This window comes from Antechinus flavipes, chromosome 2 (assembly GCF_016432865.1).
Source record: "Antechinus flavipes isolate AdamAnt ecotype Samford, QLD, Australia chromosome 2, AdamAnt_v2, whole genome shotgun sequence".
Taxonomy (NCBI): Eukaryota; Metazoa; Chordata; class Mammalia; order Dasyuromorphia; family Dasyuridae; genus Antechinus; species Antechinus flavipes.
Genome location: NC_067399.1, coordinates 283,097,410 through 283,118,260, shown reverse-complemented (window position 1 = coordinate 283,118,260; position 20,851 = coordinate 283,097,410). Strand labels below are relative to the sequence as shown.

The window sequence follows — 20,851 nt, the reverse complement described above, 5'->3', positions numbered from 1 at the left end:
CGAAACGCTGGGCGAGGCTGAATACTTCATATCAGCGGAGTTTTATTCCTCCCCGAAATAGACATTTCTGAGTCCTTGGCACCTCCAGCCCAGGTCATGTCTGTGGCGTCCCCATTCATCCACGCGCCCATCCTCTGGGGCTCCCTTGGGGAAATGGGGAGGAGGAGGTGTCCACCCCTCGGTTCTTGGTCCCCTTTGTCCGACTTCCCCCAGCAGGGAGGAAGGGCTAGTCCAGGTGACTCTGGCCTGAGCCCTTAGGGTTCCCCCAAGCTACTGGGCAGCCCCGCGGGGAGTAGGCGGCTCCTGTGGCGCTAGGCGCCTCCAACCTGGCCTCACCCCAGGCAAGTCCCCAAGGTAGAAGGGAGGAGAAAGAACAGTGGGAACCCGGCTGCTGCCGCCGCCCAGTCTCAAGGGGAAATCCCAGCTCCCCCAAGCAGCTCCTTCCTTCCCCTCAAGGCCCTCCCCCATTTCTGTCCCCTCTTTGCCCCCGGCCCAGTGCCCATGCGCGCAAGAGACTCTTTATAGTCCACCCCAGCGCCCGGGCTTTCTGCACTAGTGCACACCCGGTCTGACAGCGAGCAAGCAGGTGGAGAACCGTGTGTGTGTGTGTGTGTGTGTGTGTGTGTGTGTGTGTGTCTGTCTGTCTGTCTATCTCTTCTCGTCTCTTTTCTCCTTTTCTCTCTCCTTTGCCCATCCTCTTGCGTGCCTTCATGTCTTCTCTTTGCATTCCCCCTCACCTAACCCGAGTACCTTCTCCCAGTCTTCTCTTAAAGGAAGCTCCGTTGTAACCCCTAAAATTCTGAATTTTGCACCTTCTATAGAAGGAATATAAAGCCCTTAGCTGGAAGGGAGCAGCTGCCCCGTTTCTTCTTCTTAGGGCGGAGAAATGGCCCCTTTGCACCCTAAGGGAACCGGGATTTCCGAAGGAGTCCCAAACGCACCGGGCAACTGGGTGAGGGGAGGGAAAGGGTAGAGACTCAAGTTCCTTGAGCTAGGACACCGTAAACAGAGTATGTGAAGACCAGAGACCAGAGATTTGGGAGCCGAAGGTGAAGGAGACTGAGATTTATCGGGAGGGTGGGAGAGGCATTCTAGTAGGATCATCGATTGCCAGTGAAGCTAATGGTAGGGAGTTAAAGATAAAGCACAGAAGTCCCTCTTTTCTCCTCCTCGCAGGTTTGAGCATTCCTCGAATCACGATGTCTCCGGCTTGGATCTCTGTTCTCTGCCTCGGTGGGTAATTTCTGGGTTATCACGTCCCCTCAGTTCTATGTTCTAGTGCCTCTCCCTTTCTGATTCTCTTTCCCTTTTCCCCCCAATATCCTGTCCCGGTTTGTTTCCAGTCTCTCTTTGACTCCGGGGGAAGGTAGTGGGATGGAGAGAAGGAAGAAGGGGGAGCATTGAGCCTCAGCTGCAATCCCGCCCCCTTTTCTTCTTTGTACAGGTGGCTACTTTCTCCTGCCGGGACCTGTGAGCTGCGAGGGTGCTGGTGAGTTCAGCCTCTGGCCAGAGCGAATGGGGAAATAAGGGTTGGAGTGAGCGGTTCACGGAACTTGGGCCTCAGTGGGAGCAATGCGCAGGAACCCAACCCATCCCCAGGACCTGTCCTTGAGGTTCTTAGGCCAGCCTTTTGGTAGAAATATCCAAGTATAGATTCGGGGGGAAAAAAGGAAGAAATAGGTGTGTTCGGGCTGGTCGCGAATTTGTCCTCTCTATAGGGATTTCTACCTCTGTCCTAGTTCTGAAGCTGTAATATAGCGGTTTATTGTTCGTTCATCCTACATCCTACTTGTTCCTGTGGTACCCAGTGGAGGTCGTTCTCCCAGCTCCGCTACTCCTCCTAGTTCTGTCCTCCTTTCAGTCTTTACGCAGGGTTTCCTCCCAGTCCTGCTGTTCTAGGAATAGTTGCCCCACCTCTAACCCTAAAATAGAGAAGGTAAGTGTTAAGGAACTGGGGGTGGAGAGCTCTAGTAGATTCATTACCTGAAAAAAGTACCTTTCAGCGGGAAGAGGGGAGGCTAATTACAGGTAAGCTTTTAGCCTCTAGAGAGAAGTGATGGTCTTGTCAAATCGGAAGGATGTCTTTCAACTCTGATTCCATATTTAAAAGGTCATTGAGAAGTAAGGAAAAAAACCCTATTTAAGACAATTGTGATGGTGAGGGAACTGGAAACTGCCTTTAAAAGTGTCAGTTTGTAGAAATGAGAGTGTGCATCCTAAAGAAGGACATTTACTAAGGATATGGAAGGTGAGAGGAGAGTAGTCATCATCAAATATTTGAAAAGTTGTCATAAATATTTATTAGATTTCTTGAACTCAATTGGTAGAAATTTTAGGAAGTTTGGTTTTGTTTTGGTTCAGTATATGAAAAAAAAAGTTATTTTTTAAAAAATGGACTAAGCTGCCAGATGAACTTCTGCGTTTCTCATCCTTGGAAATGTTCAAACAGAAGCTAGATGGAAGCCAGATCATCCTTTTGTTATTATTGTTGTAGATAGGATTCATGTTAAGGAATAGATCCCTTCCAGTTCTAGATGCTTTCATTCCCTAAGTCACAGGATGAGGAAAAAGTTATTTCCTTTTCTGGGCAGTCTTACAGAATCCACTGACTGACTAACAGCATTCAACTCTGCCCCATGCTGGGTTCCAGATGAGATTGTCCCTTGAGAACCTGCAGCATTTGTATTTCATGAATATGGGCCAGGTGGGCCAAAAGTTTTAATCAAGATTCATTTATTTGTCTGCAACTCTATAGGTAACTCCTTTAAAATGCAACAATTTAATATTAATTTCTTATTCTAGGAAATTTTCCAAACTTGTATATTTGGAAAGTTTTTTGGTTTGCTTGGAATTTTATTGTTTCTGAATTTTACAAATGGAATTCAGTTTTAAAATATATTATTATTTGTTCTTGTTGTTTTCCAAAGAAAAGTATTGTGAAGGGGAAAATAGGCAGCCAATGAATGAGGTAATAGTGAGGAAAGAAATAACAATGGGAGATAGGGGATTTTGGTCGAACTTTGATCTGCTATATAAAAGGTGATGATTTTCACTATGATTTCAGTGAAACCAGTGAAATAATAGGTTTGAAAATATTGAATTCTTCTTCTTCTGTAAGAAAAATAGGTTTGAAAATTTTGGATTCTTCTTCTTCTGTAAAGACATTAAATTTTCTCCAGCTAATAAAGTAGTATTAGATATGAATCTCTGCTAAAACAATGGTGTCAGTCCTGTTTAAATCTCTTTATGGGAAAACTTTTACTTCTTATTCCTGGTAAAATAAGTCTTGGTAGATTTCTCAAAGAATGCCCCAGACCAGGGACAGCTAAGTGGCTAAGTGGCACAGTGGGTAGAGCCTCAGCTCTGAAATCAGGAGGACCTGAGTTCAAATTTGGTCTCAGACACTTAATACTACCTAGCTGTGTAACCCTGGGCAAGTCACTTAATCCCAACTGCCTCAGGAAGGAGAAAAAAAAGAATGCTAAAGACTGTAGAGTATTAAATTGAGCACTATTGATTCTAATAAACATATGCATTAGGTACTTGAACAGAATTCTATCTGATTTTTCACACAATCTGTTGTAAAATTTCTCTACTGATTGCTTTTAAGATAATACCTGCAATTATCCATTCTGAATTTAATATTTACATAGGTTTAAAAAGTTGTTCTTGTATTTTGAATATCTTTTTTGATGTAGATTTTTATTTTCACTATTATGTCACGTGGAGGATGATTGTTTTGTTTCATAATTATGGTCTAGATCTGTGATTTAATCGGAGTAATTAAAACTAACATTTATATAGCACTTTGTTATATGCAAAGTAGTTTACAAGTATCATTTCATCCTATCCTCACAATAACCCTGGGAAATAGGCGCTGTTATTATCCCCATTATATCTGGGGAAGATGAAGCAAACAGGGCTAGTGTCTTGCCCAGATTCACATTAACTGTTTGTTGATGTCATATTTGATTTTAGAACTTTTCCCCAGTTTCAGCATTGTCTCCATTGTGCCCCCTAGCTGCCTCTAGAGACTCAGAATGCCTTAAGTTGTAAACTCCTTTGCCAGTGTAGATCAGCAACTCATCTTTATTTTAAACAGATCTTAGAAAATTGCCTGGGCACTGAGAGATTAAGGGACTTATTCTGTGATTGTAGTGAAAGTGTGTATCAGCAATAGAATTTGAAATTAGCTACTTTTTCTAAATTTCAAAGCCAACCCTCCATCCTTATATCTTATTATGCTTCTCTGTTTCATATTAGGGAAAAATATCTTATTTATTATTTGACTTACATAAGCACAGAGAGTCAATTAGTTTGTTTGTTTTAACATCTATATAATATATTCCACTAAACTACAGAAATAGCATTCTTAAACCAGAGAGCTATTTGATATCTCGTTCAGATTGTGTAGACATATATAGTTATTTAATTATAGAAACATTCAAAAATAATTTTACATGCATAATTACTTTGCAGGTGGCATTGAGATATATAAAATTTTCACTTTTATAAAAGTAAAGATCATCATTGTTATTACTAATACTGCTTTATTTTAGACTAAAGTTCTTAAATCATCCCAAATAGAGCTGTGCAACATGATTTTTAAACCAGCCCTGAAAAAATACACAAATTAGAATTTTATAATAGAAGAGACTTATAAGTAGGGGCTAAATTCAGTTTGGGGAAGATATTTATCTGCCTTGCTAAAAATCTGAAATATAGTAGAGAAATGTCAAAATATTCACTTGAAAAAAACCAAACATTTTTATTGATATATTTTTACATGCTCTACATTTGCCAAAGTATCCCTCCCTTCTTCTCTAAATTCCCTTTAAAACAATTTTATTAATGTCTTTTGTTTTTACAACATCTATATTTCTCAAAGAACTCCTCCTCTTTCCATCTCCCAGAATTTATTATCTTATAGCAAAATTAAAATGAGTTTTTAAAAAAATCAGCAAAATGAGTCAACTTATTAAAAACATCTGACATTTATTATACTCCACATTCCTAATCCATCAAAATTGGCAAAACAAAACAAAACAAGAAACAGAGTAGTACCTTCTCTTATCTTTTCTTAGGGACCAAGATTGGCTAAAGTCAAGATATTTCTGGATTTAAAAAAAGAAAGAATAGAAAAACAGCTATCACAAAGAATCATGGGGCTGGTTGTATCCCCTTCTTTTTCTTCAGCTCCTATTGCTATCACATGCTTTACAAGAGGACTTGATATCAGGAAGGAGAAAGCTGATGTCCTTTGCCCAGGGGGGTGTCTTCTCCGAGATTTCTATGTCTTTGGGAACATAGTCTATGCCTCTCTTTCAAGCATCTGTGGAGCTGCCATTCACAGGTAAGCCTGGTGATCATGTCAGAGTAGGAGTGTCTGTTTTATCCATCTTCCAGTTTTACATTGTTATTTTGCAAATTTTCGTTTAGGAGAAAACCAGCTTTTAAAACTTTCCTTAATAATCTCAAAACCTTAGAGGGAATAAAATAGTCACTGGAGGCTTTAGGAGAGAGAGGGGAAGAGAGAGGAGAAAGAGACACAGAAGGGGGGGAAGGAGAGAGAGAGAGAGAGAGAGAGAGAGAGAGAGAGAGAGAGAGAGAGAGAGAAGAAGAAGAAGAAAGAGGAGGATGAGGAGGAGAAGAAGAAGGAGGAGGAGAAGAAGGAAGAGAAGGAGAAGAAGGAGGAAGAGGAGGAGAAGGAGGAGGAGGGAGGGAAGGAGGAGGAAGGAAGGAAGGAAAAGAAAGAAAGAAAGGAAGGAAGGAAGCAAGGAAGGAAGGAAAATCCCTATGAAAGGTTGTCCTGGAAAAAAAAAATAGAGTCATTTCCTCTTGGGGTCTCTTCAGTTAACTGCAGCTCCCTATGCTAGTGGTAACCTGAAGAATGAACTCTGGTCCTTTTAATTTCTTTTGAATGAAATCTAAAATCCTCTGCTTCAAGGCATAGTATGGAAAAGTTTGGAAAGTTGCATTGAGATTTTCATTAACATGGCAGCTCTAAAAAATAAGAAACTAGTGCCCCTTCCCCAATTTTATGCCTATCAGTCACTCAACAAGTTAAGAGGGCACATTTTCCCAGAATTTTTTTTATTACAACTCTTAACAGCTATAATTACAAAACCAAACCGATGCAATATTGATAGAATCCATAGATGACTTTGTTGTCTGAATTATTGAGACATGGATGATTTCCTTGACTCATAATAAACAGTAACCTACATTTGCATAGAGCTTTACCTTTGTTATTTCATTTAAGAATCACAAGAGCTTTGTGGGATGGATTTTGCCTGCCTTATTTTCCCAATTTTATTGATGAGGAAATTTTGGCCCACAAAAGTTAAGTGGCTTCCCCATGGTCTCCTAACTAGAAAGTGTCAGAGGCAGGTCTTAAATTGAGGTCTTCATGAATAATACTAATTTTTTTTATGCCATGGTTTCTATCAAAATTGCAGATTATCAGACCTCTAATTTATACAGCATGTTCACAAAAAGTAGGTAGTACAGGTATTATTATTATCTCTGTTTCACACATGAAAAAAACTCTGGAATGGAGAAGCTGGGTAATTTGCTTATGGATACATGATTTATAACTATCAGGCTCAGGAATGAAACTCAGAGCTTCTGACTCCCAAGACAAATTCTCTTTCTATTCGTCAATAACAGCAGAGTACTTGCAGCTCAGACAACCCACTCCAGTCCCTAGAGCTACTATAAAATTTTTGAGAAGTATCATCTGGTGCTGGATTTGTAGACTGAAGATCTGGGATCAAATCCAGGTTCCTTCCACTACTTATTGGTGTGAGCAATTTCACTTCTCTGAAACTCAGTTTCTTTAATTATAAAATGAGAAAGTTGGAGTAGATCTCTGGATTTCCTTCCCTCTCTAAATCTATAATCCTATGATCTTGGATAAGAATTTTAATTCTGTTCATCCCATTATTATGTTTCAGGGGGGTAATCACCAGCTCAGGAGGGGTTGTGCGGGTCTATGGTCTTCCTGGCCGGGAAAACTATTCTTCAGTAGCTTCCAATGGCATCCAGTCTCAAACCCTGACCCGATGGTCCTCATCTTTCACAGTGTCCAGTAGGTGCAACTAGCTTTTTTTTCTTTGAAAAAAAAAAAAGTGTCACTAGGCAGTAACATTGCCTACCTTTCTTAAGCATTTTTGGTTATATTGCTTGTTCCAAAGACTGAAGCCATCAATTGATGTCAGTCAATGATGTCAGACCTTTGATTTTGGGGATCTAGTGCTCAATCTGATAGAATACATGTGAAAGGAGAAAAAAGTTTTTTTTTTTAATTTCTTTATCTGTCTACTTTTTCCATCTCATGTTAGAGGATTGGTCTGGTATTGATATAAATATAGACCATCTAGCTAAGTAACAGTAAAGTTGAAAAGAAGTGGGATTTGTTCTCTTCTTGTCCAATGAGGGTCTGATTTGGCTCTTCACAGTGGAAAGATCATAGTCTGTTCCCATGGGCAATCAGCATTCAGGTTCACCAGCCCTGTCTACTACTCAGTCTCAATTCTGAACTGGATTTCTTAATCTCTGATGATGATGAGATCAGTAGGAAAAAATTGATCATCTTTTTTTTATTAACAGAAGGCAAAAGTGAAGCTCTAGAAGCTACAGGACGGGCAGTGTCCACAGCACGTCCAGTGTCCACAGCACGTCCAGCAGCAGGTATGAAATGTGGAGTCTATTTTTTCAGTTTCCTGGCCCAAAAAAGTTTTTTTTTTAAATATATTTTAATAATTGGGATGAGTCAACTTTTTAATTGTTTTGTGATAATGTTAAAGAGCAATTAAATCAATATATTGAATTTTGCTTTCTTTAAGTGATAGGTATAAGAAGGCACAATTTTTTCTTCCATGTATCCTATGATTGCTTTTATCTACTGAACTGTGGTAACAACCATTCTCCACTATTCCCTACATTACTGCTCCTTGATCTTATGCAGTAGAAGAAACAAACGTGTTATGAGCTCCTGATATAGTCACATTTAGAGTTTTAAGACATGAATTATAATCCTTCCTCTGTCATTTAAGACCTGTGTGTCCTAAGATGGCTACTCTCTGAACCTCAATTTCTTCCTACAAAATGAAAGTGTTGGACTCAATAGTTTCTAAGATCCTTTTTAGTTCTGAATCTATGATTATGAAATTCTTTCACTCACCAAGTCCTCTCTGATTTTTCCTCCTAGGTGAAGATAAAAGAAGCCAAGGAATTCCCTCCTTCAGTTATATTAATTAGTCATTGTTAATTAGTTAATTAATGTTGATACATAGATTTTCACCTTCCTAGATGTTATTGTTCATAAAATTACTTTGTATTTGCTATTTGTGCATATGTTGTATTTTTCAGTAGATTTTTGTAATCCTTCAGAGCAGGGATTGTTTCATTTTTTGTGCAGAGGGCCTAGTACAAATTCATTAAGAATTTCACGAATGCTTGTGGATTGATAGATTCCTAAGGCTTTCACAGATTTAAAGCCACAAAAAAAGATTTAAAGCCACAGCAATGAAATGCAAGATTATAAGAGAAGAAATAACAACGATAAATAAAAATTCACATAATAATATTATTTTTAGATAGTACAAGTGTTATCTTCTCCATTTTACAGATGAGGAAACAATCTCAGAGATATGAAAATGAGATTCTTTATTTTGTTTTTCTCCCTCCTGACAAGGCCTCCAACCTTGTTGACTTCAAAGTGTCCTCACTGGCCTTAGCAGGAGATTAAACATCTCTAGAAGTCTATACTGGCCTCTACATTGAGATACAGCAAACTATACTCTTAGAGTCTTTACTTCTAATTTCTTTGTAGAGATATTGCTTCCTGACTTTTCGTTTCTTTGGTGGAGATATGGCTGCCTCTAACTCTGAAAGTGACTTAAAGAGATAGATCAGTCTGTTTAAGAATGATGGTCCTTATCATCGACTCCTCTCCTTGCTTCTGTTTTCCACTTTGGAACTTCCTTCCCTCCTTTTGATAATGTGCTGGGTGCTTCCTGTGTTGCAGGTAAACGACAGAAGAAGACACCTGACAAAAAGGCTGGAAACAAAGGTAAGATGAGCTAAGACTTTTACCTTCCTCCAGACTTAGTCCTTGTCTTTCTAGGACTGTTGAGAGAACTTACTTATTTTACTTTTTTGCAGATTGTAAGGCAGATATTGCTTTTCTGATTGATGGAAGCTTTAATATTGGACAGCGCAGATTTAATCTCCAGAAGAATTTTGTTGGAAAAGTGGCTTTGATGTTGGGGATTGGAACAGAAGGACCACATGTGGGACTTGTTCAAGCCAGGTACCTATATTTCAAAATGTCAGGAGACTTGATTGATGGAGCAAATGACCTCTCAGAATTAGAAACCATAGATGGGCAGATTGTGTTTATGGTAGGTATATCATGAACAATGCAAATCCCCAAATACCATGAGAATTAATGGTAGGAGTGCCAAATAAATTCAACACACATACATGAAGTTCCTCCTATCATAAGGTACTATGCTAGACATTAGGTATACAATGACAAAAACAAAACAACCCGTCTTTGAGGAGTTTACTCTCTATTGGGGGAATACAATTTTTGTGTGTGTGTGTGTGTGTGCATGTACTATTCTGAGTTATACATATATATAGATATATGCATATATGGTAGAATAATACATATTCATAAATATAAATAAATACAAAGATTTTACAGAGTAATTCAAATTTATTTCCAGAGTGGAGTCAACAAGCATTTATTATGTATCTCTTGTGTGCTAGACACTGTGTGTATACATATATGTATGTCATACATGTACATATATGTGTATATATGCATGTATAAACATACACCTATGTGTTTGTGTTTAAAATTCCCACTTTCTTCACAATGATACATATCATTTATTCGCTTTCCCAACTCTCAGATAGTTTTGTTCTTACAGTCTTATCTTGTGAGCCCTAAATATTTTTCTCATATCTCAAAAATTCCAGTCCATCTTGATTAGATTCAAATATAATATTTAATTTCTAGCAAAAAGAAATCTGTCTACCACTAATTGCATATAGTTAAATATAGATATGATTTCCAATTGTTACCATTAAGCCCAATTATAAAAATGATTTATCTTTCAAATTAGAAAAGATTCTAATGACATTGATTTTTAAAAAGTGTAGAATTTTAGTTAGGCTTACCCATTTTGTATTTCATTCTATTAGATTCTTCCCATAATTCTGGCATGTCAAGATCTTTTTTTCTATCTCATACCTGTGATCTAATATCTTTACTATGCAAATTGGCTTTACAGAATTGATAAGTTCAATGAGCATGTCATTTATGACTTCTTTGAAATTATTGATTAAAAAAAATTTGAACTGCATAGGTAAAAGCTATTTCAGTAATTTCACTGAAACCTCCGTGGGTGATTTGTTCCTACTGTTTAGGTCCAGTCATTCAAATTTATTCAAATCTATTTATCATACTAGTTTTCTAATTCATGTTTTTCCATCTTATCCATAAGGATACTGTGAAAAATACTGTGACAAAAATTTTGTCAAATTGAAGAGGTATGGCTAAATAAAAAATTGTCTGAAAAACATCTAGGGCGGGGAACTGTGATTTTGGAGGGTTTTTGGTTTGTTTTTTTAAAGATATTTGATAATTAGCACACACTTTGAATCCCTGCTGCTGGGGAAGCTGAAGGCTGGTGAATCAGTTGAGCTTGGAAATTCTGAATTGTAGCAAGGTATGCTCATTGGGTGTGTACGTGAAGTCTGGCACCAATATGGTGAACTCTAAAAGGAACCCATCAAATCCCCTAAGGAGAGGTGATTAATCCAGATCAGAAAAAGAAAAGGTCACAGTTCTCATGATGATTAGTAGTGAGATCTAGCCTTTAGGAAGCTTTTGTACTTTCAAACTGGGCAAGATAGAGGGAATCAGTCTTTAAAAATAATAACAAAAGTTTTTTGGGGGGAGTTCAAAAAGATTATTGAGAAAGGGTCCCTGGACTTCACCAGACTGTCAGAGAGGTACAAGACACAGAAAAAAAAAAAAAAAAAAAAAGGCTGAGAACCTCAGACTTCATGGTTTTAGTGAACTGCAAGCTCAATAAAAAACAATAGTGGAAAAGCTAATGAACTCTTAAGACTGCATTCCAGTTTTAGAGGCATGGTATCTAGAGTTAAAGTACAGGTATATTCTGATCAGTCAGAGTATATCTGGAATAGCATGTTTTCATAGTTTAGAATGAACATTAATGAGCTGGATAAGAGAAATATAACTAGAATGGTGAAGGGTCTTGGGTTCATGAAGACTACTAAGAGGATCAAGGAAGAAACTATTTGGCAGGGAGAAAGAGGAAGACATGATACCTATTTTTGAGAATTGAAGGATTTTCTTGTGGTAAAGGAAATATGTTTGCTTCTTGGTTCTAATTGAAAGTAATGGATAGATACTGTTAAAAGAAAGAAAGAAAGAAAGAAAGAACAAAAGAAAGAAGGAAAGGAAGGAAGAAAGAAAGAAAGACAGACAAATTTAGGCTTGAAATAAGAAAAAAAAAACTTTATTTAAAAAAAATTATCATATCCCAAAGTATAAGGGCTGCACTGGAAGGAAGTAGATTCATTCCCTCTTTGTAGAGGTCTTCAGGTAATAGATAAGTAGTATGACACAGTGGAAAGAACATAAATTCTGTGTTCCAATTAATATTTGATCTCTTGTACCTCAGCTTCCTTATCTATAAAAGGTTGGGATTGGATAGCATCTGTGGTCTCTTCTGGCTCTAAATTTCTAATCCAAAGACTGGTAACCACTAGGGTATGTCACTTACATGGCCTTAAAGGCCCCTTCTTGTGATTGTGAAATGCTCTGGTAAAATCTAAGCATACTATATCTAGGTAATTTTTGTGATCAATAGTAACCCTATTATATAAGAGATGTATATATGATTTGTTCTTGATGAAATCATAGGGAATTATCATCATTTCTCTTGGTAGAGTTCTAGATCTGGACTCATGAAAACTCATTTTCCTGAATTTAAAGGGGACCCTGGGCAAGTCACTTGAACCTTGCTTTTGCCTCAGTTTCCTCACCTGTAAAAAGGGGCTGGAGAAAATGGCAGACCATTCCAGTATCTTTGTCAAGAGAATCCCAAATGAGATCACAAAGAGTTAGACATGACTGAAAGAACTGAACAACAATAGTTAAAAGCTTTCATTTGTAAGATGAGTAAACTAGGGCCCAGAGAGATTGAGGTGACCTGCCCAAGATCACTCAGATAATAAGTGACAGAGGAAGAATAAGAATCCTGATCCTCAACCCAGAACTATTATGCTTTCCCCTGTACCATATACTCTATTGCTATAGCCTTGAACAATCTACCATGACTTTCATGCTAGAATGAAATACTAGAGCAGTTATCTATGCCTTTCCAAATCAACAGATAGATACAAAGATAAATAAAAATAATAAATAAAAAGTTTTTAAATTTCTAAGATTGCCAAGTTTGAGACTAGGACGTTCCATATGCCAGTGAATGAATTTAAACTCTTCTGAGTACCAACTTCAGATTTGGCCATCATAACCGAGACACCTCTGCAAGCTAAGCCTGTTGTAAACTTTATAAATTTGACTAATCTCTGAAATGCATAGCAAATTTAAGAGATTAGAGATTAGGTTTCTAGATTTGACTCCTACTTGTCTCTCCTCATTTGGTCATTGGTGAATTAGTCTCCAGACTAAAATGTAAATTATCTTTGTCTTTCAATTTAATGTTCATCCTGTTCAGCTTAGATTTTACATTAAAAACTTTTAATTCATAAACCAGGAGCACAGATTTTGCTCCTTATCCTCCCCAAAGTCCCCCGACACCTATTTAATCATGAATTTCAAGTAGAAAAACACCTTTGTTACTATGGCAACCACTCAACCTACTGCTTGGATGAAGCCCATCTAAAAGTGAGAAAGCTGATATAGGCCACAGTTGCCCACAGTCTGGGGGTGGGGATGCATGAGTATGTCAGGTTTTATAGAGATGATTATAATTTTGAGTTTAAAAAGAATTCTGCTCCAATTCATGGCATTAACTCTTAAGTGATAAATGATTAAATTTTTGTGAGCAATAGAACTGGGAAACTAAAAGCAAAATTCTCTATTAATCATTAATGACTTAAAAGTGCACAGAAAATAAGCTATACTTCACAGAAATTGTTTCTTAAATAAGCCTCTCATTCTTTTTATATTGAAATATTATGTTCATGATGGTCATTTTTCAGTTGTGTCTGATTCTTTGTGACTCTATTTGGGTTTTCTTGGCAAAGATACTGAAGTAAGGTTTGCCATTTCCTTCTTCAGTTCACTTTACAGATGAGGAAACTGAGGCAAATAGGATTAAGTGACTTCCCAAGAATTATACAACTAGTAACTATCTGAGGTTAGATTTAAACTTAGGGAAATGAGGCTTCCTGACTTTACTACTGGTGCTCTATCCACTGTACCACTTAGCTACTCCAGGGACATAATTATTCCAGTTTAAAAGCAAGTCAGTCCTCCAGATGCTGCTGGATTAGAACAAATGCATAACATTCACCAAATATATTTTGGCTATACTATTGTATACAAGGTATGATAACTGCTAAAAAGAAAAAAATGTTCAATAGGTTCTTACTATTATTTTTTTGTCCCACATAAGTTATGACATGTTATTTGCAAGGAAAAACACAATAGCAAAATAATATAATACAAGAGTAATCCAGGCAATCTAAATACAATTAATTTGTAGAGGCTAGTGAATACTGTGCTGTTATCTGAAGTCAGGAACACCTGGGTTCAAATGTTGTCTCTGACACTTTACTGTTTGTATGACTGAGGATGTCATTTAAATCTCTAAACCTCACACAACTCTCTAAGATTTATTTTACTAAGTTATAGTTAGTTCATCTAGGTGGAGGAAGTTCCCACTCCCCAAATCACAGATCCTTAAGTATTGGTATTTTAGCATGGTTTTGACACTACCAAATAACTTAACCCATCCTCCCCCTCCCTACACACACACACACACACACACACACACACACACACACACACAAGTGAGAGAATATTTATAAAAGGAAAATGAAATGCTTATAACCCTCAGTTAGAAATGCAGAATCCTTAATCAGTACCTGAATAACACATAGATTTAAGAACGGTAGATTTGTCTATATTTTTAAAAATAAGAATAAAACCTTTAATTTACTAAAACTCTATAACAAAGATTTTTGTTTTAACTCTTCTTTTCCTCTGTTAAAAACTTTGGGCTGTTACTGTATTTACCTTACTCTGGAGTTCTGGGCTCAGAAACATTAACGGCTTAGTTACTAACATTCCTGTCTTTAGTAATAAGGACCAAGGCTTCTGTATCCTTGTACCCATTATTCTGTGGCGAGAAATTGAAATGTTGCCTAATGTCACAGTAAAGCAAGTTATAGTGGAGAGAGCTTTGGGTCTAGAAGCAGGAAGATGAATTTGAATTCTACTTTATGATACTTACTCTCTATGTGATTCTAAGCAAGTCACTTATCCAGTCTTAGCCCTTCATCTCCTCACCTTTTAGGGGGGATAATGATAGCACCTAACCTCAGGGTTGTTGAAAGGATCAAATGAAATAACATCATAAAAGGACTTTAAAAATTTTAAGACACTATATAAATGCTATTATTGGAGAAATTCAGAATTTATTTTTATTCATTCTGTTGGGAATAACTTGTCTTGTTTTCCTCTTAGTGAACATCCTAAAATTGAATTTTTTCTGAAGAACTTTACCTCAGCCAAAGATGTTTTGTTTGCCATAAAGGAGGTGGGTTTCAGAGGGGGCAATTCCAATACAGGTAAGTAGACCTAAAGTTACAGGACCTGGTGATAATTAATAGTGGAAAATCATCTCTTAATCTGTGACAGTGTGACAAAATATTTTTGGATTAAAAAAAATCTTACAACTTTGTAGGCTTTATTCCCCCTTATAAGTCATTTACAATTAGCTAAATTGCATGTCTCATATAGGTATCCTTAATGTACAGAAGAAAGCAAAGGAACCAAGTTTAGTAATCAGTATAGCACTAATTTTGTACATTATTGATGGCATTGTCATTTTTATTATATTGGCACAATGCAGCAATGACTACTGAATATTCCTGTTATTTGTCTTTCTTCATATCTGAAAGAGCAGTATGTAATTATATCTATACAAGTCAATCAATAAAAAAACAAATATTTATTAAGTACTTACTAAGGGCCAGGCACCTATGCTAAATTCTGGAAACAGAAAAAAAAGCAAAAGATAGATAGACCTGCCATAATGGAATTTACAATATAATGGGGAAGACTTTATGAAAACAAATAAACACAAAGCAAGATATATGTAAGATAAATAGGAAATAATTAAAAGAATTAAGGGCGACTGAGATTTGCCCCAAAAGACATTTGCTAGAGTTTGAATTAGCTGCCCTTATAGATTTCCAGTGCTATTGAACACTTTAGACTGGTCATTCGCTAATTAGGACACAAAAGATTTCCAATGGGGGTAAGGGCCTACTTGTGTCTTTATCATTCCCAACTTAAATTCTTATGAAAATTATTTTAAAAGAAGTAAGGTTTATAAGAATTAGTATAGGAATAATGTAGATTTTTAAAGAGAAACAGAGAATGCACGAGCTTTACCCATGCAAGTATTGTCCTTGTCTAAAAAACAAAAATTATACACATACACACATATACATATAGAAACATATATCTATAACATGGGTATTCATATATACATACACATACACACACATATATATGCAGTATATATAATATGGCACTTAATGAATTTTAAATTAAATTGGCTGGTGAGCAGTCTTCCAGAAATTATTAAAATTTTTCCTTCAATCAGGTCTTTACAATCAAAGGAACAGGAGGGAGAGAAGGCATCCACAATTTAAAACCTCAAATTGCCAGCCAGGGGGTGTCTGTAGGTAATTGGAAAATCTGTTCCTGCAGTGATAAAGGCTGCTTCAGTATACTTTTCCCTTTCAATCCTAGGAAAAGCCTTAAAGCACACAGCCCAGAAATTCTTCTCAGCAGACAGTGGAGTGAGAAAAGGCATTCCAAAGGTGGTGGTGGTCTTCATTGACGGCTGGCCCTCAGATGACATAGAGGAAGCCGGCATTGTGGCCAGAGAATTTGGGGTTAATGTGTTCATTGTCTCTGTGGCCAAACCCATTCCTGAAGAACTGGGGATGGTTCAGGATGTCGGCTTTGTGGACAAGGTAAGGTGGTCGGGAGAGGGGTGAGGTGTCCTTTGGCTTTAGGTTAATGACATTATGCTGGAACTTCAAACACTGCTCTGGGGAAATAGGAATTTTTTCATGTCCATTCGAGCTTTGAAGATTTATAATGAGAGCACAGATTTGTGGTTTTTCCTTAAGGAGAGCCTTTCTTTTTTGTGAGAAGCAGCAGCCAATTCTGGAGTTTCCCTAAGAGTTTCTCTCGTGTCTTCTGTTCCACCACGTCAGGCCGTCTGTCGGAATAACGGTTTCTTCTCTTACCACATTCCAAGCTGGTTTGGCACTACCAAGTACGTGAAGCCGCTGGTCCAGAAGCTCTGCACCCACGAGCAGATGATGTGCAGCAAAACCTGCTACAACTCCGTCAACATTGCTTTCCTGATTGACGGTTCCAGTAGCGTAGGAGACAGTAATTTCCGCCTCATGCTTGAGTTTGTCTCCAATATAGCCAAGACTTTTGAGATCTCCGACATCGGTGCCAAGATCGCTGCAGTACAGTTCACCTACGATCAGCGCACAGAGTTCAGTTTTACCGACTACACCACCAAGGAGAATGTGCTGGCGGTCATTCGGAACATCCGCTACATGAGTGGCGGGACAGCCACAGGGGATGCCATTTCTTTCACTGTGAGAAATGTATTTGGCCCCATGAGGGACGGACCCAATAAAAACTTCCTTGTAATCGTAACTGATGGGCAGTCCTATGATGATGTCCGAGCCCCTGCAGCTGCTGCTCATAAAGCAGGTAATGTTTTTGCCCTGGCATGCATTAAGATTTGGGAGAAAACTGGAAAAGTTCATTTGCAAGTAGTTATTAGAATTAATGAGCAAGGTTATTTTATTTACATAGTATAATCATTCATTTAGTGTAGCAATTATTTCCTTATATTTTCATATTCTTTAAAGGAGAATACTATTAAATATTCTCTTCAGAATTTTTTTTTTCTTAGAGAAATGGCTTGATGTAGTGTAGTGTTGATTTTAGGTACATCTGGGTTGAAATTCTTCTGACACATACTAGTTGGGTGACTTTGAGCCAGTTACTTCTCTCTTCAAGCCTGTTAAGTTGGGGAAGGAGTTCCACTAGATGTCTTTTAAAGTCTCTTGCAGTGCCAAATCTGAGATTCTGTGATTTCTATCCTGGGTCAAACTCAGTCTAAACACTCTAGTAGTATCCTATCTCTGAAATAAGAGTAGAACAGCAGTCTTCCTTGGCATTAACTTTGCCAACTGAATTTATTAGATCCGATTTGAATCTTTTTTCATTCTATGCCAACTCCTCTACCTCTAGAGTAGAAAAGAATGTTTTACATGGAGAGGTTCCTATCATTCTAATATTCTTGGATTTACTTTGTTCATTAGTCTTCCGCAATTTTTATCTCCCAACACGAGGCCTGATTTTAGGCTTTCTTAGATCATTTCTCATTCTGCTTATTATTTTACTTGCCCTTTTCTGGAGCTAGACCTTTCATAATATCTTCCTAGAGATAAACAGAAATATTTGTAATTTAAAATAAGATACACTGTGATTTTTGTATTAGTATGCTTTCAGCTTTGCTTCCAAAATGTCTTATTAGTGATGCATCAGGAACATATAATCAGGAAATACTCAAAAGGATTTTTTACCTTTCTTCCTAGAATATAGCTGTCGGACACAAACTATCATGGACTATAAAGAAATTTGCTTTGCATGTGTTCATTTTAACCCATCTGTCATATTTCTGAATATTCAAATATCTTCCTATATTTTATCTTCATTGAGGCTCTATTGGAACAATCTTACTTGACTGTTTTTCCACTGTATGTATGATACATCCTCTGTATGTTTTAGAAGTATGATTCCTAAAAAAGCTTGAAACTAGATGAGATTCTAAATCCAGAAACTCAGCAATTACTTTAGTCAGGAGTCTAAACAATGTTTTAGTGCAACAGGCAGGGCCAAATGGAGTGAACATCAATAGAGAATAGAGAATCTACAATATCATCGTAAATTAGTACTATTTGTCATGCTATCTGTGCTTACTTTTACTACGATAACTTTGGTAAATTGTTAATCTTGAAGAACTATAGTGACTTTTCGGCTGAAGTTGAAACCATGGGAGTAAAATGACTAGGATCCATTCTGATACTTCCCTTAGGAGTATCTAATGTATCAATATTATGTAGAAGAAAGAAACTAACATGCTAAGAATCTGAAAGATGATTTACACGTTTGGGAATTATACAAACTACTGTATAGGAAACACACCTCATCTCCAAAAAGGTGAAAAGTGTTTCTAGTGAGACCCAAGAAAAATTGCATTTTCAAACTTATTTAGGGCAAAGGAAGTTTTCTGAAAGATTTCTGAAAAATAAGATTATTTTTTTGATTAGTAGCTAAGAGTTTAATTGGGTATGTTTTTTTCCTATGTTCTTTTTTTTTCTTTTGATTTAATGAAATCATAGGCAATTAATGATTTCTCTTAAGTGTTCATATGCTGGGACAGAGCCCCAGATCTGGTGTCATGAAAACTTCTTGACTTTTAAGGAAGAATATGAATCGTGGTCCTTTGACCCCAGAGCTATTACACTTTCCCCTGTACCATATATACCATTGCCATAACCTTGAAGAACCTACCATGACTTTCTTGCTCCAATGTCCCAGTTTACTTTTATGCCTGTTTAAGAGAAGGTGAGGACATTTTTCTTTCACAAAAGGTAGGAGGATAAGAGAATGACAGGAGTGTAATAGTCTAGTCTTAGCAAGAAGTATGAACATAGAAGACTAAGAAATGACATTAATGACAACAGAGCTGTTAAAGAAGCCTGCAGATATGCAAAAAGTTGCCTTAAATGCTATTGGTTTTGAAGTAACATTCACCATAAACATTCATTAACATAGTTACAAGAAAAGGTATTCCAATATTCCAAGATTTATCTGGGATCCTACAATCTAAGCTCATACTCATCTAATCTCACTATTCTCAATTTAACTAGGTTGCTTAATGAGATGGGAAACTTGAGGTGATAGAATTTGACCCTCATTTAACCTAATTGTGTTTGAATGCAAAATGTGAAATTAAGTTTTATAATTTATGTAGTAAATTGATTCTATCATTTAAATTCATTTTGAATTATTTCCCTTGTAGGTATCACTGTCTACTCTATTGGTGTGGCTTGGGCACCTTTGGATGATCTGAAAGATATGGCCTCTGAACCAAAGGAGACCCACGCCTTCTTCACAAGAGAATTCTCAGGATTAGAACAGATAGCTACTGATATAATTAGAGGCATTTGTAGAGATTTCTTGGAATCACAACAGTAAAGGTGACATTTTCATAGAAGGAAATGCTATAAAGGTCTCTAGTGCTTATGCTCTGATGTTTTAATACATAAAGTACTTGGATCTAATACAAAAACATTAAAGATGTCAGTACCTTTCAAACAATTTCCAACAACTTAATTGAGCATATTCACTATACATTTTATATTCATGGCTTTAACAAGCATAAGATCCAAGATAGTATTTGGAAGCACTACATTTCTTATTTGCAAAAATGCTCTTATAATCTTGACTAGGGAAAATAAACAATCATTTAATGATAATCATTCAATGATTAATTGATATAACATAAGCTCAACTTATAAATAAAAGGTAATTGTTAATTGGCCTGAAAGCAGGGTTAGCTCCTCCAAAAAGGAAAAAAAAATTAATAAACATGAGAAATGAAAAGGACACATTGGAGCCTATCTAGTTATAGAAGTAGCTTTTAGTTCTTCAGAGCTTACCAAAATAGCTGATGTCATGATCGATAAAATAGTACTTTGATCCAATTATGTTCTGCTCATTTGTAGATGTTTCTATAACTTTATGCACTTAAAGATGATTTTCTTGGTATTTTATTCATTTCTGTATGTGTTCATTGGCTATAAAACTAAGAACTTATGAATGGCATGAAGGGAATCATTTATCAGGCTTTATGTAGTGTATTTTTGTAATAACTTATGACTTCCAACTTATTACACTCAACATGGGGGGAGTGCCTTGTATTTTTCTATTTATAATCATAATTTTTTTTACATGTATAGATAAAATTGGCTAGTACTATAAGAATCTCTAATGTACAAAAAAAAAACAAGATTTAAACTCATCTTACATTGTAAACATTTTGCTTGAAGATCTCATATAGAGGAAAAAATACATACTGCAAATAACTTAGAATGAAACTACAGAGATATTTGGATTGCAGTTTGGATGTTTTGAGCAATAAAAAAACCAAAACCCTTTTATTCTGTACTATTCTAAGCTGCCTAACATTTCAATCTTATTTGTGGGATGTAATTATTTCAGTGATTCGAGAGGGAAGTGGGGGATGAGGAAAAAAATGGCCATTAATTGAGATATAAACAGATAAACATTTACAAAGTTCCCTCTCTTACCAAGATACAGGAACAAACAAAAGTTTAACCTCTCTCCCTCCTCCAACTATGACCCATTAGTACAATTCTAAGACCAGAGACTTTTCCTCCACCCTTCAGTTCCCCCAGACCTTGGGGGCTTAAAAAA

General features: G+C 36.7%; 1 protein-coding gene across 1 annotated transcript; it reads left to right on the top strand.

Moving 5' to 3' along the window:
- Nucleotides 1-543: 543 nt before the first annotated feature.
- On the top strand, nucleotides 544-20,590 carry COCH (cochlin). The gene is made up of 12 exons (XM_051977297.1): nucleotides 544-586; nucleotides 1,177-1,233; nucleotides 1,445-1,489; nucleotides 5,197-5,353; nucleotides 6,957-7,090; nucleotides 7,612-7,692; nucleotides 9,032-9,076; nucleotides 9,169-9,316; nucleotides 14,765-14,868; nucleotides 16,061-16,287; nucleotides 16,534-17,050; nucleotides 19,434-20,590. The coding sequence occupies exons 2-12, from the start codon at nucleotides 1,200-1,202 to the stop codon at nucleotides 19,607-19,609; spliced, it is 1,668 nt and encodes a 555-aa protein (XP_051833257.1). The 5' UTR covers nucleotides 544-586; nucleotides 1,177-1,199; the 3' UTR covers nucleotides 19,610-20,590.
- The last annotated feature ends 261 nt before the right edge of the window (nucleotides 20,591-20,851 follow it).